Source organism: Ictalurus punctatus, chromosome 6 (assembly GCF_001660625.3).
Source record: "Ictalurus punctatus breed USDA103 chromosome 6, Coco_2.0, whole genome shotgun sequence".
In the NCBI taxonomy this organism is placed as follows: Eukaryota; Metazoa; Chordata; class Actinopteri; order Siluriformes; family Ictaluridae; genus Ictalurus; species Ictalurus punctatus.
In genome coordinates this window covers 32,696,625-32,723,064 of record NC_030421.2, presented here as the reverse complement: position 1 = coordinate 32,723,064, position 26,440 = coordinate 32,696,625, and the positions used below count along the sequence as shown (strand labels likewise).

General features: G+C 39.1%; 2 protein-coding genes across 3 annotated transcripts; one reads left to right on the top strand and one right to left on the bottom strand.

Moving 5' to 3' along the window:
• Positions 1 to 74: 74 nt before the first annotated feature.
• Positions 75 to 15,164, bottom strand: ift88 (intraflagellar transport 88 homolog). Its single transcript, XM_017470552.3, has 26 exons — positions 15,034 to 15,164; positions 14,527 to 14,662; positions 14,350 to 14,412; positions 12,983 to 13,042; positions 12,467 to 12,520; positions 12,301 to 12,364; positions 11,546 to 11,615; positions 11,297 to 11,387; positions 11,078 to 11,182; positions 10,881 to 10,983; positions 10,418 to 10,532; positions 9,845 to 10,076; positions 9,688 to 9,758; positions 8,983 to 9,069; positions 8,692 to 8,791; positions 7,661 to 7,747; positions 6,601 to 6,787; positions 6,270 to 6,378; positions 5,970 to 6,120; positions 5,718 to 5,833; positions 5,317 to 5,369; positions 5,149 to 5,214; positions 4,948 to 5,054; positions 4,469 to 4,529; positions 2,179 to 2,292; positions 75 to 529 (listed from the first exon to the last, which is right to left on the bottom strand). Exons 2-26 carry the CDS (start codon positions 14,611 to 14,613, stop codon positions 408 to 410), a joined length of 2,475 nt encoding a protein of 824 aa, XP_017326041.1. The 5' UTR covers positions 14,614 to 14,662; positions 15,034 to 15,164; the 3' UTR covers positions 75 to 407.
• On the top strand, positions 14,883 to 26,145 carry cryl1 (crystallin, lambda 1). Of its 2 annotated transcripts, none has more exons than XM_017469026.3 (8): positions 14,883 to 14,982; positions 15,992 to 16,099; positions 17,551 to 17,677; positions 18,619 to 18,780; positions 19,324 to 19,518; positions 24,383 to 24,491; positions 25,618 to 25,724; positions 25,819 to 26,145. In XM_017469026.3, exons 2-8 carry the CDS (start codon positions 16,017 to 16,019, stop codon positions 25,915 to 25,917), a joined length of 882 nt encoding a protein of 293 aa, XP_017324515.1. In that variant the 5' UTR covers positions 14,883 to 14,982; positions 15,992 to 16,016; the 3' UTR covers positions 25,918 to 26,145.
• Positions 26,146 to 26,440: the final 295 nt, after the last annotated feature.

The window sequence follows — 26,440 nt, the reverse complement described above, 5'->3', positions numbered from 1 at the left end:
TTTAAAAAAATATTTTTTTAAATGAATCCAAACTAACATCTTAATAAATAAGCAAAAACAACAGCACAACAATGTTAATCTTCTAAAAGTAATGAGGTAAATTTATTGTCTCCACTTGTTACAAAAATAACATCAGATATGATTTTATGAAAATGTGATACACACACACACACACTAATTAATATATATATATATATATATATATATATATATATGCATATGTATATAGATAGATAGATAGTCTTTCTAGCACTGTGTTCAGTAACCTGGAACAAGCCTATTCTCTTCAAGAAACTGAACTTATACAAATGTTGTACGTTCACGTATTTACGTTATGCTTACATACGCACTACGGGGAAACTCTTAAATAAATACGTGTGATGAGAGCACAGCACACAAACAGCCCATCATTCTGGCAGTAGGTCGTCCCCCAACTCTTCGTCTGCAAACTCGTCTTCCTCTGCACGTTTCTTTGCTGCGGTCTTCGGTCTTTCCGTTTGGGGCCCCAAAGGGTCAACATAAGAAGCATCTGGAAAAAACGATAGCGGTAGTGTGTTCATTTGGACATTCTCAGAAAGAAAGAGTAAGATTGCCTTGGCGTGATACTGAGCTGTTCCCAACATCGCAGCTATCCTATGAAAAGCTTGCGGACACGTGTTAACAGGATAACGGTGATCTGTAAAATGTGACGATGTGACGAGGAATGCGTTATGGACGGGTCAGGAGAAGAAGATGCCGGGCTGACATAATTATACAGACTCCTGTCGCAAACAAGGAGATCTTTCGTTTTTGTACGTTTGTAAGAGTGAGTAAGAGTGGATTTACAGACCGCTTCGGTAAAGAATAACTAAATGAGTAGAGTAACCCCACAGATCATTCATAATCACAATATAAGCAGAGGGATGTATCTTTCTGATATGCCCAGTTTGTATTGTAATGTACACTTTATTAGGAAAACCTGTACGCCTACTCAAATCGTGCAATTATCTAAATCAGCCAATCATGTGGAAGCAGTGCAATAAAGAAAAAAACATCCAGTGAGCGGCAGGTCTGCAGGTGGAAACATCTTGTTGATGAGAGAGGTCAATGGAGAATGGCTGGACCGGTTCGAGCTGACAGAAAGTCTACAGTAACTCAGGTAACCACTCTGTACAATTGTGGTGATCAGAAAAGCATCTCCAGAACGCAGAACATGTCTAGCCTTGAGGCGGATGGTCTACAACAGCAGAAGACCACGTCGGGATCCACTTCAGTCAGTGAAGAACTGAAAGCTGAGGCTGTAGTGGGCACGGGCTCACCAAAATTGCGCAGACTGGAAAAACGCAGCCTGGTCTGCAGAATCTTGATTTCTTCTGGAGGCACACAGATGGTAGGGTCAGCAAAAGCATGAATCCATGAACCCACCCTACCTTGTTTAAACAGTCCAGGCTGGTGGAGGTGGTGTAATGCTGTGAGGAATGTTTTCTTGGCACACTTTGGGGCTGTTAATACCAGTCAATTATCACTTGAATGCCACAGCGTATTTGAGTATTGTTTCTGACCATGTGCATCCCTTCATGGGCACAATTTATCCATCTTCTAATGGATACTTCCAGCATGATAATGCAGCATGTCATAACGCAAAAGTCGTCTCAAACTGGCTTCATGAACATGACAGTGAGTTCAGTGCGCTTCAGTGGCCTTCCCAGTCACCGGATCTGAATCCAACAGAACAGCTTTGGGATGTGGTAGAACAGGAGATTCACAGCATGACAGTGCTCCTGAAAAATCTGCAATAATTTAGATGCAATTATGTCAACATGGTCTAGAATCCCAAAGGAATGTTTCCGACATCTTGTGGAATCCATGTCATGAAGAATTGAGTTTTGAGAGCAAAGGGAGGTCCAACCCAGTATTAGTATAGTGTTCCTAATAAAGTGCTCAGTGAGTGTATACTGAAGAAAGCAGTCTTTAAAAACTTTTTGAAAATCGGCACAAATCAATGCAAGTCTATGGGGGCCACTTCCAGTAAGTATGCACCACTGGAGTAGTGTGCACTCTGTTGGCTATTAAGGTCACTAATATGTATAATGTACATCCCACCCATATTTTACAGAATGTTCCATGATGAGACATTTGGGGGGGAATCCAATTAAGAATCTTTTCAAGTTCAGACTTTCAAAAGATGTTACTGCTCACCTATGTCTCCTGGGGTGCTTGCTTCATAAGGTTCGTGGGGCTCTGGAAGTGACCTCAGCTTGACACCTAGCCTCTCCCCTTTGGCACTTGTACCATGGCTGCTCTGTCCACTGTCTAACAGACACACCCACAGACATGTTGGAAGATTCATTTACAAAAATAATAATAAAAAAAATTCAAGAACCTCTTGAAAAGGTCAGGATAACAACTATTATTGTTAGTCTTTGTCCCAGGTCGGAGCTCATCTACACAACGGAAACAAAAGTGCTGTGACACAGGACTATTTCTAAAGCAATACACTTCACTAGGAACCATGGCAAAGTTTGCCATTCCACTGTATTCATACCCTGGCTGCAAAAAAAAAAAAAAAGGCACAAATAGATCACTCTGAGACAGACCCAAGACTGAAAGCCAGATAACAGTGAAAACTGAAATAGTCCTCAGAATAATAAAACAAAATAGAAAAAAGGGGAAAGTGATTATCTTTCTATTTTGAGTAAGTGGAAAAAAAATTATTCGTATCACCACCCGTACAAAACTTAACTCCAAACTGGAATTCAGTCGTTCATACTGAGGGATATTTCTGTTTTTATAAGAACAAGAATGATGCTTATTATCAATTTCAGCAGTTTTAAAGCAACTGATTAAGCCAGGGGTTCCCAAACATTTCCAGGGCGAGGCCCCCCAAATGGCATAAACATTTGACCGAGCCCCCCCCCCCCCCCCTTTTACAAGATGTCTTTAAAACACATTAAAAATACAGACTTCTGAATATATACCCCGTTTTTTCTTTATTAATAATTACAACTTACATCTTTACATTACATTAGGAGTTGATTTTGTGCGTGTGTGTGTGTGTGTGTGTGTGTGTGTGTGTGGTTGTCTGAGAGTGAGAACTGATTTTTCACACCAAATTGTTGAGGCCCCCCTGGCGGCCCCCACTTTGAAAACCACTGGATTAAGCAACTGTTTTGTAGCTCTAGTTAAATCTGTGTGCATATTTGCTGAAGGGCAGATAATGAGGGGCTGTTTAGCAAAACGATACACAATTTTGCAATATTTGTCATTCTAGCTAACGTTGCATATCATGTCTGGATCTCATATTGCGATTCAGTTTATTACAGCGGTTTCCGTAAGACCACAACCAGGCAGACCCGGCCACGTCTGAGAGTCCTGCCGGCTGTTGTTTAGTTCACAGGAGAATTCTGATGGCAGAGGTTAAGAGCTGTTGGTTTACTCTTTGCACTGTACCATGCATTGTTCCTAGAAAAGTAAGTGAGAACTTTTTTGGCATAGCACATAACTCTGTCCCACTTCAGTGCAGGATTGTGGCTGACCTCAGAGCCATAATACAGAAAATGTGCGTGGAAAGACGGAGAGGACAGGAAAAGATCTTTGTTATTCCAATACCGTTTTAACTATACCGTTAACTATTAACTGTACAATCAACTGCTTATTATGTTCAAATAATGCACAGCCAATCGGAAGAGAGAGAGAGTGAGAGCATTATGAAACATTATGAAATGGTATTCTGCAATAACACCTTTTTCTATCAGAGAGGGCAAAATTCAGAAATCTAGCAGTTTGAGTTAAATCACATATACCACATCGCTTAAAATCCTGTGAAGAGAACGTAATGCTCACCTGGCTTGATCTCCATATCTGATGTCACATGAAGAGCCAATAATTACAGAATTAAACAGGAGAGATTGGAGAAAAAAAACGGGAAATAACTATACAACGATTTTAAAATGTGCAGTGACAGTCTACAGGGCTTAGGTGCTAACTTGAAACTACCCCACATGTCTCTCTCAGCTGACGGATAGGAAACAAACACCCGGGGAATTAGGGAACGATTATAAATATTTAATTTTGTTTCAACACTACTGTTGAACACTAATTCAACACTACTATTAAATTCAGCTAATTTCACATTATATGGGGACTACAGTTGCTGCTCTATAACCTGGAAAACTACAGTGTGTGTATTTTAAGGGTGAAGATTTATTTATCTGTGCTTTTGTTTAATGTTTCAAAACTATGCCACAAATGTAACACTAAAACAAGAAGCCAGAGACAGCCCTCCAGAAGCTATAACAATGATGGAGTAATAGTCGTACCACTGACTTTGTGAGGGGGAGTGTGCGTGGTCTTTGGAGTACTCTCGTTCTGATTCACTGCATTGGACAGCAGATTAAAATAAGTCCGAGAAAGTAAAAAGTTGAACGTTGCACACTGTGGAACGGACCGAATGAACGACGACGTGGATGGAACAGGATAGTTCACTTACCACTGCTGGCGCTGCTTTCTCTCCGGCCTCGAGCACTGTTCTCCCTCCCCGACTTCACCCTCTGAAAGGAAGGCAAAACACGGGTTTACAGCAGTGGGGAAAAAAGGAAAATAAGTGAAGCATGACTAATACAGAGATACCAAATGTACAGTGAGGAGGATAAGTATACCAGCCTGACAATAAAGCACTAACAAACGCGAAAGACATGAATGAACAGTACAATGTGCACGAGACATCGCAGGGACATAGCAGAAGAGAGGAACAGTATGTTCGACAGGAAAAGGAGTTGCTGACACCGAACATAATTCCTTTCTCTGAACACGCTTACTGATCCAACATCCCCTGTTGATTTGGAAACAGCTGTTTCTCATTCAAAGTACATTTTCTCTAGACTTTATTTCTCTCGGTCAAGTCAGTACTGAAGCATGACCCTCTGACACTGGTACAAAAAATAAATAAAAAAAGCACAGACACTCTACCTGTTCTCTGATCTCCTTCATCTTTTCCACTTTTTTGAGTTTAGTGGCATAATCTTGTACCTCCTTTAACCCCATATCTGTGCACAGCCTCACAAGGAATCGTAGACCTAACCAACACAAAAAGCTCACGTGAAACTTATTACCTGAAGGAGTGCAACGTTGAGAAGTAAATGAAAGAGAGAAAATGCTTGTGTAAGTTACATTCTGCGTTTTCTGGGAATTTGCGGTGAATGTCCTTATAGGTCTCGAGAGCTCGCTGATAATTCCCTTAACGAGACAACCAGAAGCACAATTTATGACTCGAGTAACGATATCGAGATTATTGGTCAATTTAATTAAGCTAACGCAATCTTTTCACGATTGTCATACCACTTCTCCTGTAACAGCTAGCCACCATCAACTGCCACACAACATGATTTGGTCTGGAATTCACATGAAAAACAAACAAAAAAAAGAGATTTCCATTAGTATTTATAATAAACTCATACTGTATACATTTATAAATCATTTTTGGATTTGATAAATGATAGTTTGGAGGTTATGTAAAATATTTGTGTGTTGTAAAAGATCTATTATTAAAAGAATAGATTTGAATATTTTTAAAAATATATTACAATCTTGTTATTTTGTGCAAAAATCCAAGTTTTGGATTAAATTTATGTTTTTGTTAATTATGCGATAAAGGTTGGGCATTTAATCCAAAATCAGTACAGTATTCTGTATATTCAGTGATGCATTATTATATCCAACAAACAGAGATAATAACTTACTGGATGAGGACTGCTCTTTCAAAATACTGAATTGCCTTTTCACAAAACTGTGTGTCTATATAATATGCTCCCAACCATTCGATGACGTGAATGTTGGACGGGAAGTATCTGAAAGACTGAGAAAAAGCATGGCTTTAAGAAATTTTTGCTATACGTCTACAGTTCACAAAATAGAAATAGAATTTGTCACACATGTTCATTGTTTATTAAGCTACAGTGATTTGAAGCGGTACAGAGGAAATCAGGCCTTGCCTCGTAATAGTACTGGAAGGCTTGTGACTTGTCACCTTCGCTGTCATATAACTCTCCCAGTTTGGCCAGTACGTGAGGGTCCGTTGGGGTGACACTGATCAGCTGCATGAGCCACTCGATAGCCTGGTGAGGATCCTCCAACATCTCATATCTAAAAACTGCTTAAAGACCACTAACTAGATTAACGAAAGCTGAAACGGTCATAAATTCAAGCACATATTTTAATGACTGCGTCACGCTTAGTTAATACTTCTGAAATATATCGTTTATATAATTGTTTAAAAAAAAAAAAAAGGATACAGATTGGCCAGCTGATACATAACTAGAGTGCTGTTCCTAAGGATGGCGTGGAGCTTCAGGAAGCAGTCGAGGGCTTCTTCCAACCGCCCCAGTTTCTTATAGGTCAACCCTACAGGAGCAGATCAAGCACGGGTCAACACAGAGCTATACAAATACAGCTGGAGGTACGACAAAACACGCGCCCGTGGAAAAATGTTATTTCCCCAGTACATTGAAAAACCATCCCAAAATGTATGAACATCAAAAGTTATTCAAATAAAGGGGGTATAAACGAAAGATAATTAGTAAGAGTGCTGATGCAGGACGGTTTATAGTAACTTTAATAAAAGACCTAAATTATAAAGAGCCTCTGTGCAGGATGAGTCGTTCCGCAGTGCTTCTTTATAAAACTCAGCTGCTTTCTCATAGTCTTCCTTCACAAACACCGTGTTGCCTTTATTAATGAGGGCAGCAGGATTGTAGCGGTCAGCATTCATGGCCAGTTCAGCATAGCGATCAGCTTGGTCAAAATCCTTCTCCTGTTAGAAATAAAAAACAGCAGTATTTAATACAATAAACGAACGTAATATACTGCAACGAACACTTTCACACGTTTCATTCTGTTACCCTACAATCAAGTACATTATTTTTTGCATCAATCTGCACAAAAAGATGAACAATATCACATTTACATAAATACTCAGACCCTTCGCTATGCCACTCAAAATTGAGCTCCTTAAGCATTGAACATCCTCAATTACCTTGATTACCTGTACTAAAAGCAGTTTAAAAAAAAAAAAAACACAACAAAAAAAAAAAACATGATTAGGAAAGGCACACCTCTTATGTCTATTTAAAGCCCCACAGTTGACAGTGCATGTCAGAGCAAAAAAAAATACACCAGGTAGCAAAAACTACGCATCATTCGGCCAATTCTACCTCTGCTTCAACAAAGTACTGGTTTAATCCAAAAGGTCTGAATGCTTATGTATAAGCGATAGTTCCGTTGCTTTTGTTTATGTTTTTAAATCTTAAACTAAACTATAAAAACCTGTTTGTGTATTTATTATGCAGGATTTTTGCAGATTGATAAAATCAAATGAATTCAATCCATTTTAGAGCAAGGCTGTAACCAAACAAAAAGAGGAAAATACTGAAAGTTCAGACACTTTCTAAATGTATTCTACTCTACTCTATCAAATAAATGTCCAAGTCATCTGCACAACAAGCAAGAAAATATTTTTTTTATATTCAGTGTACTTGGGTATAATGTTATGTATATTAAAATGTAATTGGGGTGGGGGGGGGGGGGGGGGGCACATTCCTGCTTTCAAGTAGTGCAATGTCAGAATGCCTTTCGGTATAATTACCAAGTCTGCCTTGTACTGTAGAGAACACGCATATCTACATACCAAGAAGTAGAGAAAGGAAAGGTTGGTAGCGGCAGCACTCTTCACCCGGCTGTCTTTCTTCTCAAAAGCTTTCAGCGTGTCCACTGCCTGCACAGTAGATCCGGTGCGTCAGATATTTCGCGTATTTAGAAAACAAAAAACAATTCAACCCGAATAGCACTGTAATACACCATTCTAGCATATTTACGTATCTTCGAGAAAGATATTGATAACTAAGGTGTAGTGTGAAAGAGAATTAGAATCAAAAGCTGCTCTTGGAACAAGCCCTGATTTGGGTTTCCACTTATTTTATTTGGCACAAATGACAGGACACACATACCTCAGCCTCAACAGGCAAGCAAATGTAAAAGCAGAAAAAGAAAATTGGGGAATATAAATGTGTGAAACTGAAGAGACACATAACGGTGTGAGGAAAAAAAGAAAAAGAAGATACACTACCAGTCAAAAGTTTCGACGCACTCATTCTTGATTTTTTCCCCCACATTTTAGTCATTAAAACTCTGGAGTGACACAAACGGAACTATGGGAATTATGTTGCGATAAAAAAAAATCCAAAATAAATCAAAATAATTTCGTATTTTAGCATCTTCAAAGTAGACATGCTTTTCACTTTGAATTTCCAGAAATGTATTCTTGGCGTTTTCTCCCCGGGATGCTTTTTAAACAGCATCTCATCATTTCATTAGATTTCTAATGAAAACCTACGCTGGACTCTTATCGGCTGCTTTTCGGAATATTTCGCTCCGAGTCGTCCGTTTAGACAAATCTTTTTTTGTAAATCGGATGTTAGTTTTCTAATGAAAGAAACGAACACGTCGGCACGGTTATATTTTTCTCTACGACGCCGATTTCAAACGTTTAATCACACACCTTCAGATCAAAAGGTTTTTAACATCATCAGAAACGTTTCAGCTGAGTGTCCACAAACCTTTGACTGGTACTGTATGTGGGCTAATATGTAACATTCATATTCATCCATGCACTACACACAAACTAAGTCAAGAGCAGAAGTGCATTAGGACCTCCCTCACCTGGTTAAAGTTCCTCTGTCTCAGGTACGTGATCGCTTTGTTAATCTCTAGATCATTGGCCAGCTCCACATACTGTGAACCTTTAACCATATCTACGCACCTAAAACAACAGTACTACATTCAAAATTCAGGCAATATACCTTTTTTTTTTTACTCCCTTTGTAATAATTGCCTAATTGCCTTTAGCTTACATATAAATTCTTAGTGTGTTATTATTATTATTAGATTCATTATTAGTTATCTTAGCTTATTCTCCACAGCCCTGTATTGTATTGAGTGAAGAAAACTCACCAGTCAAAACCAGCTGCGAAAGTGGGCTCAATAGCTGGAGCGATAAGCTTTGCTGACGTCATGATGTACTTCTCAGCCAAAGCTTTTCTACAATAGAACACAATAACGCATTACTTCCTCAAAACATTCAACAACACTGTGCAGTTTCATCTTACGGAACATACTGTGGGTTCCAAACGTCTGACATCACGCGGGGGAAAACGCTTCTTTTGCAATATAACACAAAGGTTTCATTACAAGTTATATTATCAGCAATAACTTGAGCGAAAAATATCATCTTACATATAATTACAAGCGTTTCTCGGTATTTAGTCCGTCCCGGTTTTTTGCTTTAGTTACAGTGTGTACTCGAGCGGACACGGACTCCACGCGTTTGTGCGAAACCCGATGATGCATTTTAGATCGAATGCATCCGAGTGTTGCTGGAAGGGATAAGACTTACGGAAAATCTGACCTTTTGTACAAAGGACTTAACGTGCTCGATATCACAAATTGGCTTAAATTTAAATAGCGACCTAGAAATTGTGCGACGTCTTTAATATCGAATCGTCACGATGTTGTGCGTTTTCTTTTTTTGTTTTGGAATTTTCAAAATTCTACTTTCCAGTTTTAAATAAAACGTAAAACCCCATACTGTCAGTGTGACCTCAGACTTTTGGACCCCACTGTATATGAAATGATTAAACAGTGAAATGTATCTTCTACCTCTCTCGCTCCATTTGATGAAGCTGATCGTTTTTGATGGCTTCGATCAGTAAATTTGCATGGGGGTCATCCTAGCATGAAATCGAAATCACATCTATTAGCCTCAAATGATTCTAGCGTTGCAAAATTAGCACTACGTTCTCTTTTACATTCTCACATTTGAAGGGATGTACTTCTCTTCCTCATCAATGCCCAGGGGCACACAGATTAGTTTCTGGAAAGATTTTTTCATCATTTTACGGTCTCCAATGGCATAGTAGCATAGAATTAGATTGAAGCCTGTCTTTATGTTGGGACTCTCACTCATAATGTGCTCAAAGGAGGTTATGGAATCCGAGTACTGGCCCATGCGTATGAATGAAACACCGATGTTCTGCATGATCTTGATCCTATTGAAAACCACGACAAAACAGTCATCAAACAGATGCCACACTCCATTAAAAATTTTTTTTTTACATTTTCAAGATATAAAAAATACATGTGTCAGCTATAAGAAAGATGGCAGTTGATCAGCTTATTCAAAGAGGTAATTAAATGAATACATTCATCATAGGTATTTGATAGCACAGAGACACACAAACAGAAACTTAAACCCAGTATTCCCCGTATCCGAGGTGTCTTAATACGGTTCACAATATAAGAGAGTACATGATATAAGAGAATTTCCTTTCATTCACTATTTATTTACATGACATGGCATGCGTACTGACTGATTTTCTGTGAAACTTGCCTCATCTCTGTGTGCACATTAGAGATTTGGTCCAAAGCCATACGATAAAATTTAATTGCCATGGGGTAGTTCTTCTGTTTAAAGTAGATATTAGCCATGTTTACTTTCAGTCGCCCTATAATCGGAAGAAGAACAAAAGGACAAATATTGTAATTAGAGATACGCATGATATTTATTTATCCTGCAGTATTTTAAATGATCACCATCTTGACTATACACATTACATAGCAATAGGTATTCAGAATGATTGGTCACTTCTATAAACTATTAACTATACCAAATGAACCGTTTTACTGACATATTATTATTAGCAAAACAGTATAACATCTCTGATGCTAGTATTCAGGTTCTCCTGGCATATGGTTTAGTACTTTATTTCTTAGGTTGTCCCAGCTCACTCTAGTAATGGCACGATCTATACTGCTCAATGAGTGCCATGTCGAAACACTAGTCATAACGTCACCTGCATTGTTAAACATCTTGTTCTTCACAATGACCTGGTACGTGTTCAAGGCTTCTGTGTTCATGTCATTGTTAGCGTACTGATTTGCCAAATTAAACAGCGCCTGAACAGAAGAAGCACAAAAAAACCACCAACATTCATTATATGGAATTTCATATCATTTAATTGTGGCTTTGATTAATTAGAAATAAACTCACTGAATAGGTTAAATCCAAATTGATATGATCCGCAGTGCCAGTCTGCTCTCTTTGTCTCAACAACACTCTTTCTTTCCTACCAGCTTCTTTGGCCTTTTCTAGAGCCTGAATGAGCAACACACATTGTCACAGTATTTTAAAAGTATTTTTAAAAAGGTCCATGAACATATTTACATATAAACAGCTCACTAAGCTTATTTAAGGCAACATTTTACTCACCAGCTGTAGATTGCCGCTTGCATGGGCTATACAGCTCTCCTCAATCAGATCATTCACTTTCTTTTCCAATATCTTAATCTTCTCTTCTGGCCTGGAGTGCACATAAATATTGTTCAGAAACTTGAGAGACTATGGGCTGCATAAATATAATATAAATTGCATATGGAGTGCCAGGTTCTCATGAATTAGGCACAACAACAACAATAATAATAATAACAATAATAATAATAAAAACAAAACAGAACACACGTGTCTTCGTTTTTTGCTTCTAACGGAGGAGCCGGACCTCTTGACTGTCCAAGTGGATCAAAAGTAGAGCCTAAAAAAATTTTTTAAACAAAGGATACGCTTGCATTCTCCAACAGAACTGATACAAACAAAAAAAAATGGTCAAGTAAAAATATACACCACCGGTCAAAAGTTTGTGGACACTCGACTGACATGTTTCTCATGATCTTAAAAACCTTTTGATCTGAAGGTGTGTGAGTAAATGTTTGAAATCGGTGTCATGGACAAAAATATAATCGTGTCAACATATTCATTTTTTTCATTAGAAAACTAACATTTTATTTATAAACGGACGACTCGGAGCGAAATATTCCGAAAAACAGCGGATAAGAGTCCGGCGTCAGTGGGAACTCCTTTAATACTGTTTAAAAAGCATCTCGGGGAAATTCCTCAAGAGATCGGTCAAGAAAACGCCAAGAAAACATTTCTGTAAATTCTAGGTGAAAAGGGCGTCGACTTTGATGATGCTAAAATACTAAATTATTTAGATTTATTTTGGATGTTTTATCACAACATAATTCCCATAGTACCATTTGTGTTACTCCAGAGTTCTGATAACTTTATTATTATTATTCTAAAATGTGGGAAATAAAGAATGAGTGTGTCTAAACTTTTGACCGGTAGTGTATGTCTGATGGTTGAGAGATTGTCAGTGTAGACAAAAACTAGGTATTATATCAGTTTGAACACTAAAAATTTGTCATTTGAACACTTACCTCTAGCCAGAGAGGACGAGTATCCTGCTGCTCGCACTGCAGTCATGGGACGAGCAGCCACATCCTTAAGAAAAAAAATACGAAACTATAGGTAAATGAATGCCCTTCTACTTCTGCAAAGATATTTTTAAAGCATAAAAGAACCCATAGCACTTGATCTTCTCACCTGCACTGCCCCGGTCATAGGCCTTCCCATTGAAGAACCCATAGTCGTCCGTAGCTAACGAACAACAAATGAAGACCATTAACAAAACTAACAATTGGGACAAATGCGACACTCTATCCAGATGTGGCTTCTTGAGGAACTATTTTCGTTGATGGAGCGAAAATAAACAAAATATTGGCCATGTTTTGTCTGAAATGTCAGTTCCTCAATATAAATTTCTTGTTCATATAACTGTTGTATAAAAGCAATATCACACTCACAATCATGATGTTGTACTGAATATCAGTATTACCTGCGGCCTCGTGCACATGGCCAAATCACAGCCATGCTGATATTCAGTACAACAGCACTCTTGCTCATATAATATTGTTTAAATATTTTTTATAGACTTTTTGAAACAGCAAACATGCTAAGAACATCTACTCTCTTTCTCGATATATATCATAGATCCTATCACTGGACATCTTATATTGTTTAAAATGAATCTGTTCATATAGGTTTCCTTGTGTTACTTACGCCAAAGGACGTTCCTATGGGTCTTCCTCCAACAGCGGTGCCAGGAAATTTTGCAGTCATCTAAGAAAAACATGCTGCAATAAATATCTATCATACATGTGCCCAACATTACCAAGAATAATTCCCAAAATGTATAAGGTGCTTCAACATCATATTCCAATGTGTATCAAGCTTACCGCCATATCTTTAGAATGAAAGTGGTAACAGAACATAATTAACGATCTCACATCAAATGCATCACACAAGATGATAAAGGAGTGATCAAATACACTCACTGAGCACTTTATTAGGAACACTGTACTAATACCTAGGACCTCACTTTACTCTCAAAACAGCCTCGATTCTTCATGACATGGAATCCACAAGATGTTGGAAACATGGATTCATGGAATCTGGTCCATGCTGACAAGAGTGCATCACGCAATTCCTGCAGATTTTTCAGGAGCACGGTCATGCTGTGAATCTCCTGTTCTACCACATCCCAAAGCTGTTCTGTTGGATTCAGATCCGGTGACTGGGAAGGCCACTGAAGAACACTGAACTCATTGTCATGTTCATGAAGCCAGTTTGAGATGACTTTTGCGTTATGACATGCTGCATTATCATGCTGGAAGTAGCCATTAGAAGATGGATAAATTGTGCCCATGAAGGGATGCACATGGTCAGAAACAATACTCAAATACGCTGTGGCATTCAAGCGATAATTGATTGGTATTAACAGACCAACGTGTGCCAAGAAAACATTCCTCACAGCATTACACCACCTCCACCAGCCTGGACTGTTCACACAAGGCAGGGTCCATAAATTCATGCTGTTGACACCAAATTATAACCCTACCATCTGTGTGCTTCAAAATTCATCAGACCAGACAACATTAGTTTTAGTGAGCCCGTACCCACTGCAGCCTCAGCTTTCAGTTCTTGGCTGACAAAAGTGGAACCTGATGTGGTCTCCTACTGTTGTTGACCATCCACCTCAGGGTTCTGCATTCTGAGATGCTTTTCTGTTCACCACAATTGTACAGAGTGGTTATCTGAGTTACTGTAATCATTCTTTCAGCTCGAACCAGGGTTCTGAACCATGAGTAGGTGTACAGGTGTTCGTAATAAAGTGCCTTGTGAGTGTATATTACAGTAGTATACTGTATATGTAGTATAGTATAGTAGTAGAAGACTTGATACTACGCAGTATAACATTTATGGCAAGAGCACGCTTGCTAATTGCCCCTCAGAAAAGATTACATGCATAAGAAGTGAAGTCCGGCTAGGAATACCAACGGCAAAGCCTTTTTCTAATCGCATCTCTGAAACTCTCAGATATCTGTAACTGTAGTATACAGGTGGTTGATTAACTCAGCGGATCTTACAGGTGGTCGTCTGCCATGACTCGTCCTCACAGCTTGCTGAAAGCCAACATCATTGTCCAGCTCCTGTAGAAGAAAGAATTTGCAACATGAACCCTATGAAATAACATATACAATAGTTATCAGGTGTATTTTCAGGATGATCTCTGCCGAAAGGACATGTGTCATCCTTACACATACCTCTGAGTCGAATGTGGGATTGTAGTCATTGTAACCTGAATACAGATCATCTTCATCCTCGGCCACAAGATGAACATTGTCCATCATAAACCTTTTTTTTTTTTTTTTTTTTTTAGAGCGCAAAATCAAATGAAGTCTGAAGAAACACAAGAGAGACAGGCATGCATGACGTTAAGAAGTGTGGCGATTACATATGTAATAATAAACATAGTGAGGGTAACGTAACTTGACAGTATTACCACATGTAATAAGCAAAGCTGCCATAATGTCGCTGTTTAGAGTAAAGTCTATTTCCCTAAAGTAACTTTAACTCGCTAAGTTAACTAGAGAATCGCTAGTCGTCTCGAGCTAATCATGCAGTCTTAGCTTAACGGAATGGCTAGCTTAGTTTGCTAGCGAATAACATACTGGATAAACTGACCCTACGCTAGTGCGGTCTAGCAATAGAGTTAGCTGGTACGTAAACTAAATGTAAGGTAATTAATAAAAAAAAATTGCTTTACTTACAGCTTTCATTATGATAATGCGGTCTATTAGCTAGCTAACAAACAAACAAACAAGCAAGCAAGCAAGCTAACACGGTTATGCAAAGTAAAGCTGTGCCGTTGCTAGGATACAGAGAATACTTGTGCGCGTGCGCAGAAGGAGGTCTCGCTAGCGACGCATTTATCTTTACTTTTTCACTCTTCTCTGGAAAAAAAAGACAGAACATCTTAAAACATAAAAATAAAACCCAGTAAGAGCGCGTAAAACATAAAAGAAAACCTATGCTATTTGCAGCTAATTTGGTACGCGTAGGCTTCCGTAGGTGAACGTGATTCACGAGACTGGACCGATTTTTTTTAGTTGGTGTTAGTAACCGTGCACGATGTCTTCGTATAAAGGGAAAATAATTACAGTTGTTGGAAGGTGAGCATGTTAATGACTTTTAGTTTTAAGTCAGCTAGTTAAATAACTGTTAAATATATCTAATACCGGAAACGCTGCAACCCTGTGGAGCTCACTTCCTGCAGCTGCACGGTTTGAGTTTCTGCTCGACCTTTGATATGGATATGGATATGCATATGCATATGGATATTTGCCTGTTTATTTATAACGTTATGCGATTAATCACGTGTTGGGTAAATGTTAAGGCTGTTGTCCTAATATTATCTAATAATATGTTGTGAAGGAAGAGTATGGTGTTACTTTTCCTACTCCAGCTCTCATTCATTCATTCATTCATTCATTCATTCACTCAGTCATTCACTCACTACTTGATGTTGATCTTTAATACCTATTAATTGTTTGACAGATCTTGACAAATTAACAGTTGGCACAATGGCTTGGGGCAATTTAAATATTGTAAGATTGATATCAGTGAGTTCCCATGTAGCCTCGCTCATTGTCCATGGATCTTACAGAGATCTCCCAATGTTAATCATGTCTTTATATAACATAAACCTGGATGGTTTTTATCTTTCAGTGGGCTAATTGGCCGCTCCTGGGCCATGGTGTTCTTAAGCGGAGGTTACAGGGTTAAAATCTATGACAATCAGCCGGGACAAGCATCGAGGGCCATTGCAGAAATCAGGTCTGTGACACATTAGTAGAAAATGCTAGGCATTACTTTAAGTTAATTGTTATCCTGTGAAGTGGCAGAACATGAATAATTTCCAGGCGAAACACTGAAAACAAACCGCTATTAAATATTAACAAAAGTTAATATTTAACTTTAGTGGATGTATAATTTACCAGCCTCACTACTAGATACTTTATTTGTATAGTTACTTCATCCCTGTGATTTGGTGCAAGATAACGTCTTCTGAAATGACTTTAAGTCTTAAACCTACCCTGTCACGTAACACATGATACAGCGGTGATACATCATGAGTAGCTGTGTATATAGTGAATTTATACCTATTTTTCAGTATAGAGTGTAGCAGGACATTTTGTCATATACAGTTGTGCCCAAAAGTTTGCATACCCCTTGCAGAATCTGCTAAATCTTTATACTGTTAACACAATAAGAGGGATCATAAAAATCCCATTGTTTTTTTATTTAGCACTGTCCTGAATAAGCTATTTCACGTAAAATATGTTTACATATAGTCCACAAGACAACATAATAGCTGAATTTATTTAAAAAAAAATAAAAAAATACCTTGTTCAAAAGTTTACATACACTTGATTCTTAATACCGTGCGTCGTTACCTGGATGATCCACTGATGTGTTTGTTATGTGATAGTTGTTCATGAGTCCCTTGTTTGTCCTGAGCAGTTAAACTGCCCACTGTTCTTCAGAAAAATCCTCCAGGTCCTGCAAATTTTTTGCTTTTCCAGCATCTTCTGCATATTTGAGCCCTTTCTAACAGCGACTATATGATGTTGAGATCCATCTTTTCACACTGAGGACGACCGAGGGACTCATACACGACTATTACAAAAGGTGCAAACATTCACTGATGCTCAAGAAGGTACCACGATACATTAAGAGCCAGGGGGGTGTAAACTTTTGAAAAGGATGATCGGTGTAATTTGTTATTATTTTGTTTAAAGATCTTTTTCTTTTTCTTTAAATTTAGTACTGCCGTTCATACGCCAAACATTATGTTGTCATAATGGTCTTGGTCGAGTATTGCTCTACATGTAGTACTGTATTGCTGTATCTTAACACAGGCATTATACACACACACGCAGAAAGAGAAAAAGAGAGAGAGAGAGGGATGGATACATTAAATGAAAGATATATCAAAGTGTGTTAGTAAGGTGTTGGGCCACCACAAGCCATCAGAACCACATCAGTGTGCCTTACCATAAATTCTACGAGTCTCTGGAACTCTACTCAACTAATGAACTCCATTCCTCCCAAAAATATTCCCTCCATTTGTTTTTCGATGGTGGTGGTGGAGAGCACTGTCACACATCAGCCCAACATCCCCCACAGGTGTTCAAATGGTTTTGAGATGTGGTGACTGTGAAGGCCGTAGCATATCGTGTACATAATATTGAAAAGAGAAACTTGTTGTGTTCATACTTGAGCAGGAAGCAAGTAGAGGAGCTTCAGGAAGCTCAAATGCTTAGAGGAAATCTCAGTGCTTCAGAGCAGTTGAGTCAGCTGAGCAGTCATGATGACCTTTCACAGGCACTAGAGGGAGCATTTTTTGTGCAGGTAAAGTATTGACATGATCCACTAAACACATCCATCAAGTATTCTGTCTACATCTTAATTGTTCTGGTGTGCCAATCCTGAGGCAGGAATAATTGAAAAATTATGCATAAAACTGGATTAAAAATGTTTATACCAGTGGATACTTTTAAATGTGTGATTTCTAACCTCATATTCAGCCACCATCTTTGTTATGCATTGATATTTGACATTTACTTCTGCATGAGTACTATAACCTTAAACAGTTTCTCTGAATAAATAGTTTTGAATGAGCGCAGTACTCTTTTGAGCTTTTCAGTCAATACAAGTACAGTTTGTTGTGAAATAAAGCAGACGGAGAAAACCGTAGCGATGGAAAAAAAGGTTTTATGTCGCAAAGAAGGCGATGCTGACATACAGTAGAGATGGAATGAGAATGTTGCTAGTCATTATTTTGCTTTTGTTTATTGCCAACACGGAAAGACATGGTTGTAAGACTAATCCTTCCTGATGACTTATATTTCATCATAGTTCTGAGAGAGACTTTCATTCTCATTCAAGTGTGTGTAGTCGAAAGCATGTTCTGAATGCAGCAGCAGATAAGTTCAGGTCCTAACAGGAAATGATGTGTCTAATCACCGTTTTGTGTTGTTTGATAATTATATTAACCACACAAGGAAAAGTTTAGGCTTTTCAGCCTTCGAGCTAATGGCAATCCAGTGAATGTGATTCTAATCTCTTGGCAACTAAATCTTATCAGCGTGTATGGTTTTGTTATATAGTCCTCAAAAAAAAAAAATCTAATGTTATTGAAGACTCTTATTTAAAAAATTTCAATGCTACAAAATACAACTTACTGGCTAAAAGCACAAATGTGTTTGTCATACAATAGTTGTCATAGTTATAATTTATTTCACTGTCGAAATGTTCACTTTCTTCAATCTGAGCATGGTTTTTCTTGTTAGGAGTGTGTTTTTGAGGAACTACAGGCCAAGCAGGCTGTTTTCCAGGCTGTGGAAAATCACGTGGGTGAGGACACGGTCCTCAGCAGCTCCACCTCGTGTCTGATGCCGAGCAACATCTTCTCTCTAGTCCAGAACCCAAAACGCTGTCTCATATCCCACCCGGTCAGTGAGGTTTGCACTGTAACACTGTATTTTGTATAGGAATCCTCAGAGGAGTCTATGATAGAGGGTAGGGTTTATCACCTCACAGCTCCAGGGTCTGGGTTCTAATCCCAAAGCCCAGTTACTTCCTGTCCAGAGTTTTGAATGTTCTCCCTGTATCAGTATTGGTTTCCTAAAGGTACTCTGGCTTCCCACCACTTCCCAGAAACATGCCAGCAGGTACATCGGCTATGATAAATCGCTCCAAGATACGAAGGACTGTGTGAATGAGTGAACGTGTGTGTGTGAGATGCCCTCGGATGGACTGCCATGGACTCGTATTTCCATCTAGTACAGTGTTCAGGGTTACTGAAGTGTCTGTGTACCAAAAAGTGAATGGTTTACAGTTACATGTTTAATGCTGAGCATCAGGGATTAGCTAGAAACATATAAGAGGGGACAGTCCAGCAGCATCTTATCTTTAACAACGCCAAGCACAGCGCATTGTTTTCCCCGAGGGAAGGACTGTGTTGCAATAATTGGTATGTTCCTTTCATTTTACAGGTGAACCCACCTTACTATGTTCGTCTCGTAGAACTGGTTCCTCACCCTGCGACCTTGCCGACGGCTATGGAGATGGCTTTTGAATTGATGAAGGAAGTGGGGCAGGCCCCTGTTCGCCTCAGGAGGGAGATCGATGGCTTTGCACTAAATCGAGTCCAGTATGCCATTATAGCGGAGTGCTGGAGACTGGTTAAAGTAAGTCCAATCAGAACTGCTATGAACATTACATCACACAGATATTCAATAGTAAATCACATACAAACACATAAATTTAAGCAACATCTGTATCATTCCTGCTCATTCATGCAATTTTCCAAACAGCCAATTATGTTGCAGCAGCAGCAGAGTGCTCTTTAGAGATGTTTTTGCATGAAAGTCCCAGGAGCTCAGCAGTTTCTGAAATATTCCAAACCGTCAACCGTGCCACGGTCAGCATTTCAGTGATCCCATTTCCCCCCATTCTCATTTGGTGTGAAATTTAACTGAAGCTTGTGATTTGTAGCTGTATGATTTTATGCATTGCTCTGCTGCCACGTGATTGGCTGATGTTTGTATAGCTGTGTGAGTAAGGAAGTATTTTTCTAGGTTATTTCCTGGATGGGTTTTTATATGTTCTGCACACCATATTGACAATAACAGTTAAATGATGTGTACATCTGTGAATGTACAAGGCTACTGACTTGCCCCCATGCAGCTCAGGTGGAGTTCAGCTGTCATCACATGGGATCCTGACTATTCCGAGTAAAAAGGTAAAGGCTGCAGTCTGGACTTGTATCCATTGGTGTGCTGTTCTATCACAAAGGAAGAAGAAGAAAGACTACGAAAATAGTAGTAAAGAGCTCGTAACAGACCCTACTGTATTTTATACAAAGCACACAAGTGTATCGGGTAACATTAGGAGATGAGAGATACCAACCTTTTAATTATCTTTCACTTGTGAAATTTGCCAAGCACTTGACTTTTCTTTGCTCCCATTGGGCATTTTGTCCAGGGTTAATGTGTATCAGAAGCACCCTGGATAGTAGAAATCCTTTCTAAGAGATGGAGCCCCATGGGGTCTGTTCACGACGCGAAACAAAAAGGCAAGTCCACAACACCTCTGGTACTCTCACTTAGCACTTAGAATTGCGTAATCCAGACATTTCTACAGCTTTACAAGGAAATACAACGTGAAATGCAAAGTAAAAATGGAACTGAAGTACTAGCAGACACTACTAATTAAGTGAGTGAAGCTCTAAAAGTGTTTATAGTCTGTTTATCTGGTTGTAAACCCTCCAAGGCCTCCCACTATTCATTGTGATATTTGTTATGCCAAATAGAGTAAATTGTAAAAACACTAGCACTACTAGCAAAATATATATTTTTCTGGATGCTCTATAGTTCTGGCTGACCATGAAATGAGAGAGTCCCTATTTGAGGTTAAAAAACAAACACTTGAAGCTTGAATCTTTGAGGATTTGGTCATTTATATTTATTTGCCTCAAAGAAATAATTGAGAGAACTATTAGCACGTTCGCCTCACACCTCCAGGGTCGGGGGTTCGATTCCCACCGTGGCCCTGTGTGTGCGGAGTGTGCATGTTCTCCCCGTGCTGCGGGGGTTTCCTCCGGTTTCCTCCCCCAGTCCAAACACATGCATGAGTGTCTGTAGTGTATGAATGGGTGTGTGTGTGATTGTGCCCTGCAATGGATTGGCACCCTGCCAATAACGCCTTGTGCCCCATGCGTCCTGGGATAGGCTCCAGGTTCCCCGTGAGCCTGAAAAGGATCAGCGGTATAGAAGATGGATGGATGGTTCTACCTGTTACTGTAATTATAGCATGCACTTATTTTTCCCACCTGGTTTCTGGATGTTTTTTTTGTTGTTGTTATTGTTGTCACCTTGAGGCTATTTCTTTTTAGAAGTCGGTGAGGACCACACAATGATTTAGGTCCTGATAAATAAAAACATGGAATTAAAGGAGGGCATACTTTCCCTTTCTGTTCATCACATATATCTCACCTATGTTATTTTAAGTGTTGTTTTTAAGTCTGTATTTTTGAAACAAGGTTTGGTTTGTTCTTCATGCTGTAATTGTGCTGCTCAGGAAGCAGTGCTTCAACTCACGTCCTCAGTGATGACCTGTGATAATTTGTCATCACTGTAAGGAATACGAGCTTGTGTTTGATTGCCAGTAGTTCCATTTAGAGGTTCACATTTGGACTGTGCAAAGTTTACCGTGTTAGTGGTCCCAGCGTTCTCTGGTTATAGGAACGATAAAGTGTGATCTCGGCTTATTTGTGAACTAACTCTTGTCACAGTTCTCGTTGTTCCGTGTCATCCTGATTTACAGTTCTACAGCTAAGTAATCGTGCTATTTTATTAAAGAATAAAGCATCTCTTCAGTCCTCAAGAGGTTTTTATATGACTATATCCTGGAATCATAGTTCAGCACATCGGGTTTGCGTCCAGGTCTTAGAATAAACAAGTTTAAGATGTGTTGCGTGACAAATTGCACACGTGGGACAGACACTAGAGAAGTCCTTGAGGTAAAAACCCAGTTATAATTAACCGGCGAGTATAACAGATTGACAAGCTTGACAGGTGTTACGTTCCTCCCTAGTCCAGGAGTCAATCAGGTGTACCCTCGGGTTAGTTAGCATATTTGGTCTCAAGGGCTTCTTTAGTGACTGTCCCATGTGTGTACTTCGTCATGCAGCACGCCTTAAACTTGTTTATTCTAAAATCTGTCCCAATCGATACTGTTTGACACTGAGATCTCGTACATGCTTAGTAAGCTCTTTATGGACCATGGCTTCAGAAGTCAGATGAAACCAGGAGATTCCTGCGTAATCAGCTGCTCTTTATTTGGGGTTAAGTAGAAACGTATCATTGACGACACCGATGATTTACGTTTGAGCTCGAGTTTGAACATGATGTGCTAATGGGATCGTTTTGAGCACAGTCATATGCTAGGTTTAAAAAAAATGAGTTTTTCAACAAATCACATGGGTTTCTATATCACAAAAGGATCTCGCATGATTTACCTTGGTTGCATTTTTTTACATCAGGAAAAAACCTCCACCCTAAATATCTGTCAAATTTGTGAAGCTTAAGGAATCTGGTTTAACCTGATGGTGTGCAAGAAACCTTTGTGCAAATTCCCCAGAAGAGGAATGTGACAAATTGTCTGTAAGAGCATCGTCGGCCTCCGAGGCCAAATCTGATGTCCGTGTGTGTGGAAAGTTTGTAGTTCATAGTGTTAGTTTTTGTGCTTACATACTGTTCTGCGAGCCTTTGAAAACCATGTACAAAGCGTTCTAACTCAGTTGGGTAAAATCTTTTGTTGCTTTATTTCTTTCACATTGTTTTCTGTGTAGTACACCGTTGAGGTGTACCAAAGTTCAGATATGCAACTCTGGGAAAATGTGTGTAAAAGATGTACAGTATTTTACAAACAATCAAGGTCATTGATAGAAACAGTATATAATCCCCTGCTGCCCATTTTCAATTTTGTGGGCATAGTTTTTCCTGCTCGAAAACACTTCTATTAAATGAGCAGTTTATACCAGGTTTAATATATGTGCTAGAACAACGATACCAGCAATATCCGTTAGACTCCGGCCCTACACTACAGGACCTGGGCATCTCGCTGGACGTTTCAGTCAGTTTAAATGTGTTTCCCATACCCTGCCATATCAAATAATCACTGCAGTATCCACTAGTATTCTACTGAAATACGATATGATCCAGACAAAAGATAAAACCGTTTGTCAAAGTTACAGAGCAATTTCCTACCGTAACTACTGGGCCTCTATCATTTCATTCGGACCGTGTTTCTTTTAAAGATCACTGCACTACGGAATCCTCTACAACGGTCAACAACTCTTAGCCTGACAGCTAAGGATCATTTCCAGCACTTCCATAATATCACCACTGATGTGCAGTGGTTGTCCTGCAAAGTTACTGTGAAAGAAACGCGTCCCTACAAAGTAAAATACCACCCGATCAAGTTTTCTAAAGTTATACGTGTTCTGTGAGAGACGAGAAGAATCGTTGCGGCAAATGTACAAGCCTTTACGTCGAGGAAAAAACAAACTGATGAAAGTAGCATATAGCCTAAAAACAAATGTTTAGTGTAGAACTGTAAAATTATATTCTGCTGCTCAGAATTGATCTGCTGACAGAATATTGATTTATCAACGTTTGATTGGGCTTATGCAAAATAAATAAATAAATAAATAAATGTTGGTACCAATAATAACTGTAAATAATTCAGTCAATAATTCTTCAGACAATTTGTTCAGTAAAGAAATGAATGGTGAAGGTTCATAAAACAACCTCTATTATTATGCCCTACATGAACAAATCACGTTTTAAGAGCCGTTCGTGTGGATTTCCAGTTAATTCAAGGGATTCGGAACCATACGGGATCGCATGGAGAGTTCAAGAAGGACTGTTGAGAGCGAGCCAGTACTGGAAAGTGGAGCAGCTGAGAAAGCTCCTGGTTGCCTCCGGTGATTACTGCAAAGGAAAGGCCTCTTTTCTCGACTCCCACAGCCAGTTTGTCGCCCGGCGACCATGATATAACAGGTCCGTTGTTGCCCACAGGAAATGAACAAAGACCACCCTGTCCCCCTCCCAGTCTCTCCCACTTTTACCAGGTCTGCGTCCAAGCTTTGATTTCAAGCCGGTCATGCAGCAGGTATCTGTAGCCTGAGGTAATCTGAGTGCAGAGTGGACCCAAAGCTTGGCACTACCACTCTTCCCTCGATACCGTCCCATTGTTCCCATGGCACAGAATTAGATGATGAGAGAAATCCAATACATCAGGGTCTGTTGTAGTGCTCTTCTACTGGGATAAAAAGGAAAGACTGTCAGTGTTTTCTGCTTGCTCTGTGGGATCAGCATACATTTGCTATACAGAGAAAAGGCCAGGAAGTACCGAACAAAGACCCAAATAAGCTAAAAATACAGAATGTACCCAGATAATCACGAAACCAGTGAGTCATTCTTAAATGACGCCATTGTTAAATAAAGGTTAACATTTTACCGAGTTGTGGAGTTTCTGTGTTTTCAGGATAATGTGATCTCAGTAAAGGATATCGATCTGGTGATGTCAGAGGGACTGGGCATGCGCTACGCTTTCATCGGTCCAATTGAAACGATGCATCTCAATGCACCAAATGGCAAGTATTCATGCACTTTAATGTGGTTATGAACAACATCTGTTTCTTATATCAAATTTTAATGGCCAGATCATAGCAAGGAGACTGTTTGCATTCTCGTAGGCTCTCCGGTCAGACTTGAGGACTTCCATAATACAACACATGACTATTTGCATTACTGTGTGTGTGTGTGTGGGTGGGGGGGGGTGGGGGGGGGGGGGGGGTGCGGGGGTTATGTTACATCTTAGTGGGGTCCAAATACCCTCCTCAAGAATAGGAATGTCTGATCATTTCACTTTCAAGGGGATATTTGGATATTTTTTTTGTTCTTTAAAAAAAACAAAAAGACCCAATATGTTTCCTTTTGCTTACAGAGGTTAGGGTTAGGGTTAGATTTGAAGAAGCCCACAAGGGTAAGGGTGTGTGTGTGTGTGTGTGTGTGTGTGTGTGTGTGTGTGTGTGTGTGTGTGTGTGTGTGTGTGTGTGTGTGTGTGTTGTGGTGGCCACATGTTCATGGTGAATACCGGAAGGCAGTGTGAAGTATGCAGGATAGCCTTACTCTGTAAAGCCATGTGAAAACAAGGCCTTCTTTTGATGGCTAAATACTTTTCTTGCTCCAGCTGGTCAGTCCTTGGAGCCATAAAATCAAGAGTTAATGATATTTTGACGTGCCTATTTAAAAAAAAAAAAAAAAATTTAAATATAGGACTGAATACTTCCAATAATAGCATACTGGAATATATGTTAATCAGTTTCAATCCTACTATAGCATTCAAGATGTGTGCTACTTATAAGGGAACTGAAGTTCATGTTTGCATTCTTGTCTCTCTGTAAGAGTCTTCTGTAAGCATCCGAGCCCATCTGATAACCATTTGAGTAGCACTTCAGGATCCCGGGCAACAAGGCTAAAGTATACATGGCACTCAAGAATTAAGTTTGTATAACCGCTGAGTCATTCTGGATGTGACTTGGTCTATGAACAGATTAGATAGTATTATAAACCGGTAACGTACACCTTTTCAATGCATTTAAGTTTGAAAACGACTATTCAACAGAGAATATTTACTAAAACAGTTTGTCCTGGTTTGTCATGCAGAAAGTTATAACAGACTGGTGTAATAATGTGTCCTCTTCTCTGTATCCTCAGGTCTTGAAGACTACCTTGGACGCTATCGGGAGGGAATGAGAAGAGTTCTGTCGAGTTTTGGGCCTACTCCCGAGTTTGATGGAGAGGCAGCAGCTAGAATCAATAAAGTGTGTGAAAGAAATTGAAGAAATAATGCACTTTTCATAGATGAATTGTATGAATACAGTCTTTGTTGTGACGTTACCTTTCTTATCTATTTAGGAGATCTGTGAGTTTATCCCAAGTGACCAGGAGAATCTCTCTGCCAGAAGAGAGAGAAGGGATCAGCTGCTGATGAGGCTTGCTAAGCTTAAGAAGTGAATGACTTCTACCTCTTTACTCAGTCTCCAAAAAAAAAAAAAAAAAAAAAGTTCAAGCCAACTCTCAGAGTACCAGCTAATCCTCTGTTCTCAGGAATACTGTTTTAACAACAGGATGTCTCTGCTTTCTGTGCATTTGATTCTGAATTGAAAACATAACCTATTACTATTAAAATTTTTAATATAACCCTTCTTATCATTAAAAAAAATAAAATAAACCGGAACGGGGGTTGGTAGTGTTTTTGTTCTCCGTGATATATGGTGAGTTAGCATTTTGGCTTTAGTTTATCTCGCTTCACTTGTGACTGCCACGTGATTTAATTCTGAGTTGCATTTGCATCAGCACAATTACAGCCCACTATAGTTCAAATTTTTTTAAAAAATAAATAAATAAAAAAAGTGCACACTTGAGATGGCATGTGTGATGCTATCAGCAAAAAATCTGACAAGAGTCAAACCAATTCAAAAACATTCATTACTCAAGATAGTTCATTTTAAGTTACTGCCTAGAAAATGAAAGAAAA

What these genes read in the sequence shown, in the direction of transcription:
- cryl1 (XM_017469026.3), top strand. Translation starts at nt 16,017, where the DNA reads ATGGTGTTCTTAAGCGGAGGTTACAGGGTTAAAATCTATGACAATCAG. An exon ending in GCTGTCTCATATCCCACCCG is followed by an intron (nt 18,781 to 19,323) that starts GTCAGTGAGGTT and finishes TTCATTTTACAG; the next exon opens with GTGAACCCACCTTACTATGT. An exon ending in CAGCAGCTAGAATCAATAAA is followed by an intron (nt 25,725 to 25,818) that starts GTGTGTGAAAGA and finishes TTATCTATTTAG; the next exon opens with GAGATCTGTGAGTTTATCCC.
- ift88 (XM_017470552.3), bottom strand. Translation starts at nt 14,613, where the DNA reads ATGATGGACAATGTTCATCTTGTGGCCGAGGATGAAGATGATCTGTAT. An exon ending in TTCGCAGCTGGTTTTGACTG is followed by an intron (nt 8,792 to 8,982) that starts GTGAGTTTTCTT and finishes CTGTTGTTTTAG; the next exon opens with GTGCGTAGATATGGTTAAAG. An exon ending in GAAAGAGCAGTCCTCATCCA is followed by an intron (nt 5,370 to 5,717) that starts GTAAGTTATTAT and finishes TGTGAATTCCAG; the next exon opens with ACCAAATCATGTTGTGTGGC.